Source organism: Hyaloscypha bicolor (assembly GCF_002865645.1).
Source record: "Hyaloscypha bicolor E unplaced genomic scaffold K444scaffold_184, whole genome shotgun sequence".
NCBI classification, from domain to species: Eukaryota; Fungi; Ascomycota; class Leotiomycetes; order Helotiales; family Hyaloscyphaceae; genus Hyaloscypha; species Hyaloscypha bicolor.
The window spans coordinates 190869-202312 of record NW_020194686.1 but is presented as its reverse complement, the minus strand read 5'-3'; the positions used below and the strand labels follow the sequence as shown (position 1 = coordinate 202312).

At 50.4% G+C, this 11444-nt stretch overlaps 5 protein-coding genes across 5 annotated transcripts; 3 read left to right on the top strand and 2 right to left on the bottom strand.

Annotated features, from left to right (window-relative positions):
- The first annotated feature begins 783 nt into the window (after nucleotides 1–783).
- Nucleotides 784–3847, top strand: K444DRAFT_279564 (uncharacterized protein). Its single transcript, XM_024871552.1, has 4 exons — nucleotides 784–809; nucleotides 1074–2398; nucleotides 2446–3040; nucleotides 3088–3847. The coding sequence occupies exons 2-4, from the start codon at nucleotides 1269–1271 to the stop codon at nucleotides 3742–3744; spliced, it is 2382 nt and encodes a 793-aa protein (XP_024726939.1). The 5' UTR covers nucleotides 784–809; nucleotides 1074–1268; the 3' UTR covers nucleotides 3745–3847.
- Nucleotides 3848–3949: 102 nt separating this feature from the next.
- Nucleotides 3950–5205, bottom strand: K444DRAFT_648635 (putative peptidase; the record flags this gene model as incomplete). Its single annotated transcript, XM_024885485.1, has 2 exons — nucleotides 3950–4923; nucleotides 4980–5205. The coding sequence occupies 2 exons, from the start codon at nucleotides 5203–5205 to the stop codon at nucleotides 3950–3952; spliced, it is 1200 nt and encodes a 399-aa protein (XP_024726938.1).
- A 234-nt stretch (nucleotides 5206–5439) lies between these two features.
- Nucleotides 5440–6103, bottom strand: K444DRAFT_604464 (NTF2-like protein; the record flags this gene model as incomplete). Its single annotated transcript, XM_024878812.1, has 2 exons — nucleotides 5924–6103; nucleotides 5440–5877 (listed from the first exon to the last, which is right to left on the bottom strand). The coding sequence occupies exons 1-2, from the start codon at nucleotides 6020–6022 to the stop codon at nucleotides 5440–5442; spliced, it is 537 nt and encodes a 178-aa protein (XP_024726937.1). The 5' UTR covers nucleotides 6023–6103.
- Nucleotides 6104–6245: 142 nt separating this feature from the next.
- On the top strand, nucleotides 6246–7215 carry K444DRAFT_648633 (NAD(P)-binding protein; the record flags this gene model as incomplete). The annotated part of the gene is made up of 2 exons (XM_024885484.1): nucleotides 6246–6542; nucleotides 6592–7215. 2 exons carry the CDS (start codon nucleotides 6246–6248, stop codon nucleotides 7213–7215), a joined length of 921 nt encoding a protein of 306 aa, XP_024726936.1.
- Nucleotides 7216–7727: 512 nt separating this feature from the next.
- Nucleotides 7728–9954, top strand: K444DRAFT_279397 (MFS general substrate transporter). The gene is made up of 6 exons (XM_024871550.1): nucleotides 7728–8047; nucleotides 8093–8212; nucleotides 8261–8410; nucleotides 8459–9188; nucleotides 9243–9338; nucleotides 9389–9954. Exons 1-6 carry the CDS (start codon nucleotides 7853–7855, stop codon nucleotides 9733–9735), a joined length of 1638 nt encoding a protein of 545 aa, XP_024726935.1. The 5' UTR covers nucleotides 7728–7852; the 3' UTR covers nucleotides 9736–9954.
- Nucleotides 9955–11444: the final 1490 nt, after the last annotated feature.

The following is an 11444-nucleotide window of genomic DNA, read 5'->3' as shown; positions in this document are numbered from 1 at the left end:
AAATTCGACAAGAAACTCCTCTGCGTCCGCGAACAAGGTTTCCGGGACCTCAGTACCAAATCTTTCTATGTTTAATTCAAATCGCTCTCCAACGGGCACGTACGAAAGACTTCTTACGGCTAGTCCAAGCAACTTTGCAGCAGCCAGGCAGGCATTGGGCATCCCGGCCCACCGCTCTTCGATCTTGTCACAGGACGCCCCAACAGCAATCAAGGTGCTAGATCTGACGTCTAACTCCTCAATCGCCATGCCAGGAAATGCTATGAACTTTTCTGCCAATACGAAGTCCCTTGGAAGCATGCTGGGAGACGCTTTGAAGCCCAACGACTGCGAGGGTGCGAGTTGCAAGGAGATTACAAGCCCGGTGCCTATTCTTCTCACCACGAATTTTACGGCAAGCCGATTCTCGAATTCATCATCGAAGGTTTCCGGCAATGATATTGATATAGATGCTATAGAAAACGACACAGAAGCTATGTTAAAGGACATCAACACACGAGTTGCTAAGCAAGTTTGCGAGGATATTCCTGAGATGAGAGCAACTCCACTTTGCCTCCGCATTCATGCAGCCTTCAACCACCCACTACAAATACCCCCGAACGCCACCACCAACGCCGCCACCGTGGAATTCAACTACACCAAGTATTTCCAGGATCTCAATGACCTCACGATATTCCCAGATGAAGAAGAGATTCCTGATGACGTGTACTTTGAGATGAACGACAAAAATTTCGAGGAATCAATGGCCGTACAATGGTATGCCAGCTGGACTGTCCTAGCACAAGGCACACCAGAGTGGGACAAGCACGGTGAGTGGGAATTATTCTGGAGGCAATATCTCAAGGAACCCAACTTTAGCTGTCAGCAAGGTTTTGCCTCTTGCAACTACCAGCCGCCTTTGGTGGCGGATATTATCCGCCTTTTCCCCAAGAATAGGCCGCTTGGCAGGCGGGTCCTGTTCACTACGATGATATGGGGGGTAATGCACGATTATACTAATCAGCTTGATGTAAGTGGACACGCAGATCCCGCTCTCTATTTTCATACTAATTATTCATTAGACCCGATTTAAGGATACTATACTACGCTTCGATACCATTATTCCGGACTTCGTCAAAACATTCACTCTCCAGGTCAACAGCGACAAGGCACGACTTTGCGACATCTACAAAGCCATTGTTCAGATTGCCATTGATTTGGTCATTGACATTGCGATCGGGGTTTTCACAGATGGCGTAGGCCAAGTTTTGGTCAATAGACTGCAAGAAATGGTCGAAAGGGAGGTCACAAAAACCACGCATCTAATTCAAGCTCAACGTTTCAAGAATGCTTTGGCAAGACTCGAAAAAGACTTGAAGGGCATCAATTTAGATGGGGAAATCAAGACGATCGCAGACAGCCTCGGGAGGATCAAGGCGCAGAAGCACACTGCATTGAGGGATATAGAAGGCAAGATATTAGAGCACACGAAGTCCGGGCCGGAGGGGAGAACCCGCAAAAAATATTTGGAGAAGCTTGAGAGGCTCGAGCAGGAGAAGAAGGCCGTACAATTATCGTTGAAGGACGTTGGGCTGGTGCATGCCACTTACGTGAAGCAGGGCTTGGAAGGCGACGAAGCCAAAGAAGCAACACTAAAAGCCGCAGTCAGTTATATAAAGGGAGATTGGGTCGAGCCTGAGCACCTGGAAAACACTCTTCACAGTCTAGGGATTCTCAACTTGGACAAGCAGCCTATACTGTCGCCGGAGGATGCGCTTAAGAACGTTGACTTTCCCCTTTCGAAAACTGCCGAGGACTGGAGCAAAACTTTGGTGACCAATATAGCACAACAAATGGCGTGGAACCAACTGCAACATATACCACAGCAATGGTTCATGAACTACTACCATCATGGCGAAAAGTGGAGCGCCGATGGACACAAAGAGGGAACCACCTGGGAAAATGCTCTGACTAACAACAATAAGTGGAGTGCCGATAGAAGCCAAGAGGAAACCACTTGGATAAATACTCTGACAAACAGCAAAGCCTATAGAGCTTGGCCCAGGAATAAACTGAAGGAGCACCGCGAACAGGCACAAGCTGGGCTCAAAGGAGGCGTCGTCGAGTTGCCAACGATAATTGGTGGGTCCGGAACAGGCTGGATCTGCTCGGAATTTGAAGGAGACTGGAAGGACCTAAACTCGGAGAACATTGATTTGTTGAGACAGCGGTACAATGCCGAACTGCACAACGGGAGAAGACAGGTGTGGATGCTATACAAGGACATGTACGACGGCGCCGTTCCGGAGCCCGGGCGTCCGTCGATGGTTGCTAGGTGGATGCTGGCTCGTAAATGGGTTGGGAAGAATGAAGAGGGTACGATCGAATATGATTTGCACCATGCTGAGGATTTTCATAAGTAAGTACGTATCAGATATTGGGCAAGTTGGCTGACTCCTCCCGCAGGAGATTTGAACTCGGATATATCAAAGATTTGGCTTCTGTAACTCTTTCTGCTGGATACAATTACGTGAAATGTTCACACCGAGAGGACGCCATTGAAAAATGTACTAAAACTGGAGATGAGTACGAATCGTTATTTTGTCCGGAACCAGAGACGGATCCGACTTTGGTATGCCAAGCAGCTAGGTGGTACTTCTCAAATACTGAGCCTCACGAAATCGACATGGTTGCCATCAGATCGATTGAGAAGTTCGGCGCCCTGCATGGCTTCTCTTTTAACAAAAATGAAATGCTGCAGGAAATTTGGGAAAGCTATAAGAAGTTTGGCAACCATTGGGGTGCGCGGGACTGGGGAATCAGAAGCATTGAAATTGGAGACCACCCCCGCGGCTTTCACATCCCGGTGTGCATGTACGACGATAACACATTCGATACCCACGAACACCAGCGCCTTTGGTGGAAGAACTTCAACTTCCCAGCTACCTGTGGGAACCACGCGGCCAACGAGACTGCGGATTTCATGAACGCGTTGACCCTGGGTCCAGGGAGTGCGAAGCACAAAAAAACGGATTGGACCTTTGCAGACCGAGTACCTCGGGTAAGTACTCACCTTCGCCATTTTCGACACATTGCTGAATATCATAGGTTCTGTGGGACAAATCGCCGTACACGACGTACATGTCAATGTGCGAACTAGGGCTCCGCTGGCCACACAAGGACTTCGACGACAACCATTTCTGGAATCGCTACACCGTCAAAACAAGCAAAGACACAGTAGACAAATACCGAAACTGCGGGAAGCGAGGCTGGCCAGACTGTCCTGAGGGCTTTAAAGACCGTGACTGGGGAGACCAAGACTGCGCGATGATCAAGATTGCCACGCTGCACATGGACGAACTCGAGGCGAACGCAGCATTATGTACTAATGCTATGGGCCACACTATCTTCGAGCGCGACGCACCGCATGTTTGGGCAGGGCTGTACCCGCTGAGCAAATGGCAAAATAATGAATACCGTTGCGGGGAATGGCTCGGCAACCATGGCGTAAGGACGATGGAAGCAGTGTCGAAGCGTACGCTTGATGCAGCGGAGATGGGAATAGGGAACCAAACGCTGCCTGAACCTCTGACGATGGACGCTGCGAGTACCTTGGATTACCTGTCACCAAATGCCACGGTCTGGGACCAAGCTCCAAAGGCCAATGTCACAGAGGAGGAGCAACGTCACTCTGCAGATGTCCTAGCTGGGTGGGAGAATGATCTTTCATTGAAACCTGTCACTTCTAAAGGAGACGGACGATGAATGAATTGTGGCGGAAGGTGATTTGTCGATCTTGGGTGTTTTAATTGGAGTTTGTGGAGTTGAAGAAATATCCGATAGCAGTAGATGTTTTCTTTGCTTGTAGCGTATGGGTTTACTTCTTCTTGGGGTAAATTTTTTGTTTTCCATGGCCCTGCCTTCCTATGGGACAAGGGATGTTGTTTTAGAGCTGTAGATATCTATTCCATCATGTTTTACCTCCCAGATATTCCCAACTTGCGAGGACATGCGCCTTGATCACAGCAAGGAACTCATCGACCGAAACAGACTCATCTCTTGCAGCCATCGTCTCAGGAGACACTCCAAACACATAAACCGGCACCCCTTTATATCTCCAAAACTTACAATCTGTAGCTCCCACTGACGGAATGGCCAAGGGTCTCTTCCCTATCACCAACTCAGCATTCCTCACCAAGATCTCAACCATAGGATGGTCGTGAGAACACGCTGCAGCAGGGTTACTCGCCGCCTCATGAATTTCGACACTGGCCTCTGAATACCCCTCCAATATTCCATAAATAACATCCATCACCTGCTCCGCTTTCAATCCAACAGGTAACCGAATATCGGCCTCAAATACACATCGGTCCGGAATCATGTTGATCTTCAATCCACCATGAATGGTGCCAATATTCAAAGTCGGCTTTAGCACAATGCCAGCTGCGCCTTTCCCCATTGCTTCATCAATCGCAGCCCTGACATCCTCCCGCTTCATGTATTCTCCCAGCCCAATGTCAAGGTCTGGAACAAGCTCCTCCACCTTCGCAAGCTCGCCAATCAATCTCGCCGCAATCCTCGTCGCGCTCTTACTCCTACGCACATATGCACCATGCGCACCCTCGATCCTAATCTCAAATCCTAACCTCAATGTCCCCTTCTCTGCAAATCTGATAGTCCCCAAGCCTCCTGGCTCAGCATTGATCATGCAGTCGCCTTTCCACCCCCCATCAAGTTCGAGAAGATACTTACTGCCCCACTTCCCGCCCGTCTCCTCACCGGATACAGCGCAGAGTGCGAGAGAACCAGAGAGAAGATGCCGGTACCGGTACAGGAAGCTGTAGGCAATCACTGACGCGGCGGTGCCAGCTTTCATGTCGACGGCTCCTCGTCCGTGGATTCTTCCGTCAACCAGATCACCGGACCAGGGGTCGCATGCCCAGTCTTGACGTCGCTGGCGGGGAATACGTCGATGTGGCCATTCATAATGAGGCGGGGACCGGGGGTGGTACAGGTGAAGGAACTGACAATGTTGGGCATGTGCGCTTGTGGGGTGATCATCTCGGGAGAGACACTATGGGAGCGAAGGTAGGAGATCAAGACATCTGTTGCGAGACGAGTGTCTCCTGGCGGGTTGGGTGAGGCGGCGCGGATAAAGGATTGGAGGAAGGAGATGTGGGATTCTGCGTCGGCTTCGACGAGTTTGAGGAGGGAGCGGGATTCCATTCTCGGATGTAAAGTGCGGAAGAGGACAATGCAGAAAACTTGAAGACAGACTTGAAGGACAGGAGACAATCAAATTCAAAAAGCAAACATACCTACCTACCTTCACCAATATTGCATGTTGCCAATTGCATTGTTTGACAGAAAGGTGGGATGTCGTTTCCCGTGAGACAAAAGCACCTCGCCTCGCGTCGATCGCGTCAGATTTCTCGGCCCACACACACTTCTCCTCACCATCTACGCCCTCAAGTCTGGTCCTTCATCCGGTCTCCCAATCTGTCGAAAATCGCCCGTATGATACAGCACCTCCGGCTTGATAGTCCTCACTCTCCATGCCCCCTCAACCTTTACGAAGGTCTGCGTCATCCAACTCCTCCCGTCGCTCGTCTCGGAGATTTTGCACATCGGACTTGCGAAGTCCTCCCCCTCGACACGCCGCCCATGGCTTGCCATCTGCTGCCACTCAACAACAATCTCCTCTTCCGAAACCGACTTGAAATATGGGATACCGAGTAGATGCTGTGTGGCTAGGGCTTTGACGCCGAGGTGTTTGGGGCCAAGCCATTCTTCTACAAAGCCATCGGCTGTGAAGGACTTCGCACCCCAGGCTGGGACAACGAGACTGTAGTCGACTATTATATCGGGTGCAAGGGATGCCCGCAGACGCTGCTTGTCCTGTAACGTGTCAATCTAAGGGCCCTGAGGGGATGTAGGGACGGACTTTTCGATCATATGCGTCGGCGAGCGTTCGCGCACATTGGCAGATGGCGAGGTAGTCTTGGAAGGTGAGGTTTTCAGGAACGTATATTTCAAACCCCATTTTGAATGTACCGGATGCTGCATCTTGCAGGATGGCCGAGAAGGCTGTTGATATATCGCTGTTTCCCACATTCCGGACGAGGCTGGCGGCAAGGACGGGTAGCTTTCATTCCGTCCACCTCGGAGGTGGGGCAGGTATCCACCCCCGATTTTCTGGCCTGCTTTTCGTCTCAGCCTTCTTCTTCCTTCTTTGTTTTCAGAATTTAAAGGTTTAGTTCAGTAAGATGTCGAAACCTGAGTTTACCTTGCGAACTGGCATCTATCCAGCCATCGTGCCGGAACAATTCAAAGGTTCACTGGCAGGCAAAGTTGCCCTTGTTGCTGGATCTGGGAGAGGCATTGGAAGAGAGATTGCATTTGCACTGGCAAGGTCTGGTGCTGCAGTTGCAATATCAGGAAGAACGAAGCGTGAAGTTGAGGAGACTACGAAAGATGTACTGAGTTTGGGCGGCGGTGTAAAAGCAATAGGCATTGTGGCAGATGTTTGCGTCAGGTCAGAGTTAGAACGTTTGGTGAGGGAGGCATGTCACTTTTTCCAAGCTCGCAAGAAGATGGCTGATCTCCTCCCAGGTCACAGAAGGTCTTGGTCCTATCGACATCCTCATCTACAATGCCGGAACAAATACCTTCATGCCATTCCACCTGACCGATCCTGACGAGTGGTGGAAACAAATGGAGACCATGGTCAAGTCTCCCACCGAATTAACACGGATGATCCTCCCTTCAATGCAAAAGCGGAACTCAGGCATAATCATCTACACATCATCACGAGCAGCAGCCGCAGATCTTCCCTGGGCTGCTGGATACAGCTGTGCAAAGACAGCCATCACACGATTTGCTGGCATCCTGCAGAACGAATTGAATATCCTCCAGAAGGATACCTTCGGTTTTGACGACAATGGGATCTCAGTCTTCTCCATTCATCCAGGAGAGGTGAGGACGAAGCTTCATGAGACTGCTTTCCCCGAGAAGACGAAGAAGGAAGCGCCATATGTAGTGGAGCATATGGCGAAGATGGCGAAGATGCATCCTGATTTCAAAGCGGAGACTCCTGCTTGGACTTGTGTCTATCTTGCGGCAGGCAAAGGCGCAGGGCTGGAGGGTCGCTTGGTGGATTGTACCCGGGATATCGAGGAGGTGAAGAAGTTCGTGCTATCTACGCCTATACCGAAGATCACAAATGCTTGTGGTTGAGTCAATTGCACTACTGTCAATTCTTTATGAATTCCGAGCTACGTTAAAGTTTGATACCACTGCACCGGGTTGTTGATTCCCACAGCCCGCAATCCAAGAGCACCGGCGGCTTCAATGCGTGTCCGCAAACGCTGAACGGCAATTCACCTGGCACAAATGGCCGATCTGAGGCGTTCTCTTTTCCCAGGATGTCCCGTCTTCTCCATTTCATTGGCGTTTGTGGGGTCTGGGGGTGGCATGTGCCAAGTGGACGTGGAGTGGACGGTGGCGTGTGGAGGAGACTTCGCTTGCTAGCTCCGCCCACTAAAGCCTCCTTTCTAATTAACAATGCTTTCAGACACAATAAAGTGTCATTAGTGGATTGGACACATCTGGAGCGGAGTTAAAGCTGCCGCCGGCACCCAGATACGGCATCTTCACCGTCCACATCCAGACCCTTAACTCCTACCCCGGTCTCTAGTTTTTTGACCGAGCTTCTACCCCAGATGCCCACAGCTTGAGTACAGATCGAATGACTACTTAATTAGATAAGTCCCAAGAGTCCTCAGATCAGTCCACCAGACCCCACGAACAGCCGATTCTGCCTCCAAGGTTTGAGAAACCTTCCGATATTCGAAAACTGAGGTGCTACTTCAACATGACCGACGAATCGAAGCCCGAGATCTCCCAGGTAGAGAGATCACACATTGGGCATCCTCATAAACACCACACAATTCAAGAGTTGGCACAAAATGAGGACGAACCACAAACCCCTTACCAACTCGGATGGCGAACCATACTCTGTGTGATGACCCTTTCTATGGGCAATGTCTGCGCTGCTCTTGCGAATACTGTGAGCTGCCTAACCGAAATGAGCTGTCCAACACTGACACTATAGACCAATACGACGATCAAGTTCCAAGTTTCGACCGTCGCCAGATCACCGGCAGACGCCGCACTTGCTTCCTGGATTGCCAATGGGAACTTCCTCGTGGTCTTGGCTGCGGGCCCTATCTTCGTGAGTTCGACTGTACGCAATTGGAGTGGTATAGACTGATTCGTCCAGGGCTCTCTCGGCGATCGATTGGGAAAGAAATGGTTCCTTGTGTGCGGTGCTCTGCTCGGCGTTGTCGGGTCATGCATTTCGGGCTCAGCACATAAAATCACCGACATTATCGCTGGAAACATCTTGACGGGAATCGCAAATGCTGGTTGCGTAGGCACCTGATGTGGCCTCCGAAATTGTAGTGCTGACAGAAAACAGATCACATCCATCTCTTGCATCCAAGAAATCCTTCCCAACAAACTCCGACCATGGGGAATGGGCGTCTCCCAAGCAATGGCCAGCGCCTTCGTCGTCCTCGGAACATTTCTCGCAGCAGCCTTTGTTCGTGACAACACCGGAGGTGCAGGAGGTTGGCGCTGGGCCTACTACTTCAACGGTATTATCTATGGCCTTACTGCTCTCTCCATTGCAGTAACATATTTCCCACCCCGTCCACTGCTCGGCCGCCACCACGTCTTGAAAGATATCGTTCTTAATGTCGACTATATCGGCATCCTAACTATGTCTGGTGCATTCGCTTCCCTTATCATTGGCTTAACATGGGGCGGAAGCACATATGCCTGGAATTCACCACAAGTCATCGCTACTCTCACCGCTGGTTGTGTGGGGCTTCTCCTGTTCGGTTTTTACGAAGCATTCGTGGTGAAGGAAGGCATTTTTGACCACCGCCTTTTCCAGACCATGAACTTCCCAATCTTACTTTTCGTCTGCACAATCGACGGCATGCTCCTTCTTGGTGTCAACGTCCTGTATTCACAGCAGATCTTCGATCTATTCTCCCAGAATGCGGTCAGGATCGCTGTTATTCTATCACCGTATCTGATCACTTCGACGTTCGGCTGTATTCCTGCGGGATGGGTGATGGCATCTACGAGATCTTATCGGATTATGTTGGTTGTTGCTCTATTTTGGTGTTCTCTATTTACTGGTGTGCTGCCCCAATTCCCTCCTCTTCTTTGAGCAATTTACTAACATGGGACAGGACTCATGGGTCTCGTAAACTCTCAACGACTGCCCTGGGCCTACGCCTTCTCAACCCTCTTCGGAATTGGCACTGCAGTCACGACCGTTATCCCAGGTAAAGATGATTGCCTCCCCAACGACACACAACTGCTAACTGGAGAATAGTCGTGGCGCTCGGCCTCTCTATCCCCTCCTTCCTCATCGGCACCGCAGCAACAATCAGCATCTCCTGCCGTGCTCTCGGCGGCATCATTGGTATCACAATATTCACTGCTATCTACAACAATAAGTACGCCTCTCTTGTGGGTCCCGAGTTAGCGGGGAATTCGAGGGCGCCGGTGGTAGTGGATGCGAGCGAGAAGAGCTGGAGATATGTGTGGATTGCTATTGCGTGCCTTGTGGCGGCGAATGGGATCGTGGCTTGCTTTTTGAAGGGTGTGAGCCCGATGATGAACCATCATGTTGAATCTGCATTGGAAGATGGAAAGGTTCGGGAGGCGCAGTTGAGCTAGGTAAAGGAGGCGTTGTATGCGAGGATGGATTGCTGACCTTGTTTTCAGTCGAGCCCAAGCCTGTTCGAGAGACCGTATCTAGTACCAATCAATTATCTCAGTCTTTACCCCACTAGCGTTTGGGCAGCAAAGCCGACAGTTTAGTGGATATCACTCCGGGCTGACTTGAACCCAATGATACCCATCAGCTAATTTGATTGGAAGCTCGATCGCAATAAGGAAAGAATCCCAATCCCCACTGAAGTCTGGCGAGGCTGTGGCTTGCCACCCAATGAGGCCCAATGAGGCCACTCCGCCTTTGAAGCAAATGCATTCCTTCAAAACCACGACAATATGCTGTGTTGATCAAGTGTGCCTCTTTTCAAAGCCGTTGAAACTTTTTGCGGCTTCATAGCGCAGCCGGTCAATTCTATTGACGCCGATTGAAGTTGGCCATCATGTCTTCTGGGCGCAAGGCTTCAAAACACTCTCGGAACAAACGCTCGAAAGAGCCAACCTCACCGAGATATAACACTTCCTCGCATCAATTCTATCCCGCGGGAGACACAAATTCTCCGCAGGACTACTTCAGGGACGGGAACCAACCCAATTACATTGCCCCTTCCACCTTGCATGATGACGCAGCTGAACAAGATAAACTCTGTGCAGCTCTTTCTGGACTGGATGTGGAAAAGCAGACATATGCTCTACCTGTGGAAGACTGGCCCTTGCAACAAGCTCCGGATTCCTACGCTGGCTACACCGCAGGCCTTGTGGTGAAGGAAGCACCAGCCTGCAGCCAACATGGAGCAGTGTTTAGTGAAATCTGGGAGGAGTTTGGGCTTCTCAAGGAAGGCGGCAGGAAGGGATACTCTCGTTGGAACCCTGACAGGTTGTCAAACAACTGCATTTATGTGTCGGTTGCCTATATTCTCAACATGAAGTATGAAAAATTATTGGATCGCTTAGGCGTACGGCTTTCTGGGACTAGTAAAGCACCCCTGGTGGGAGAAATAGAGTGGATTTTTGGAAGGTTACCAGACGTGCACGTGGTCACAGTGCCATTCAACAGAGAGGAGAACAGCCAGGACACTCTACGGACCCAACAAGACTTGGCTATGTACTTCTTAAGTCCATGGATTCGCGAGTACGAAAACCGGCCATTTGCAATTGGATATACAAGGATTAATCGAGGTGGCCATTGTGTTGTGGCAACCAAAATTCGAGATCGAGGAGATTTAAAACATGACGACTTGCATAATTATACATTCAAGGACTATCAGTTTAAGACCAAAGGAAGCGATGCGACTGAGGAAGTGTACGGTAGTTTCATCAGGTTCGCCATTTTCCAAACCCCTGGTAGACGGGCTAAGATGGACTTCTACGAGTACATAAATCCCGGTGTTGTTCATCACTCCCAGCTGCAGGAAGATGGCTGGTATGCGGACGCGAGCAACCCTCCATACGCAGAATCCGGATACCAGAGCCCCAGAAGCCCTGCCACGACTCCTGCCATCTACCCCTCCCGATCAGGTCCGGATTTCTACCCTGATTCCGGATACCAGAGCTCCAGTAGCTCTGCTTTATCCCCTGGTGATTACCCACCCGGATTAGATACAGATTATTATCGTCAACCAGCATGCCACAGCTCCAGTAGCTCTTCAGCTCTTCCTGAAACGTATACCGCTGGGTCGGATGCCGACTATTTCGGGGAGTGTGGATACCATACC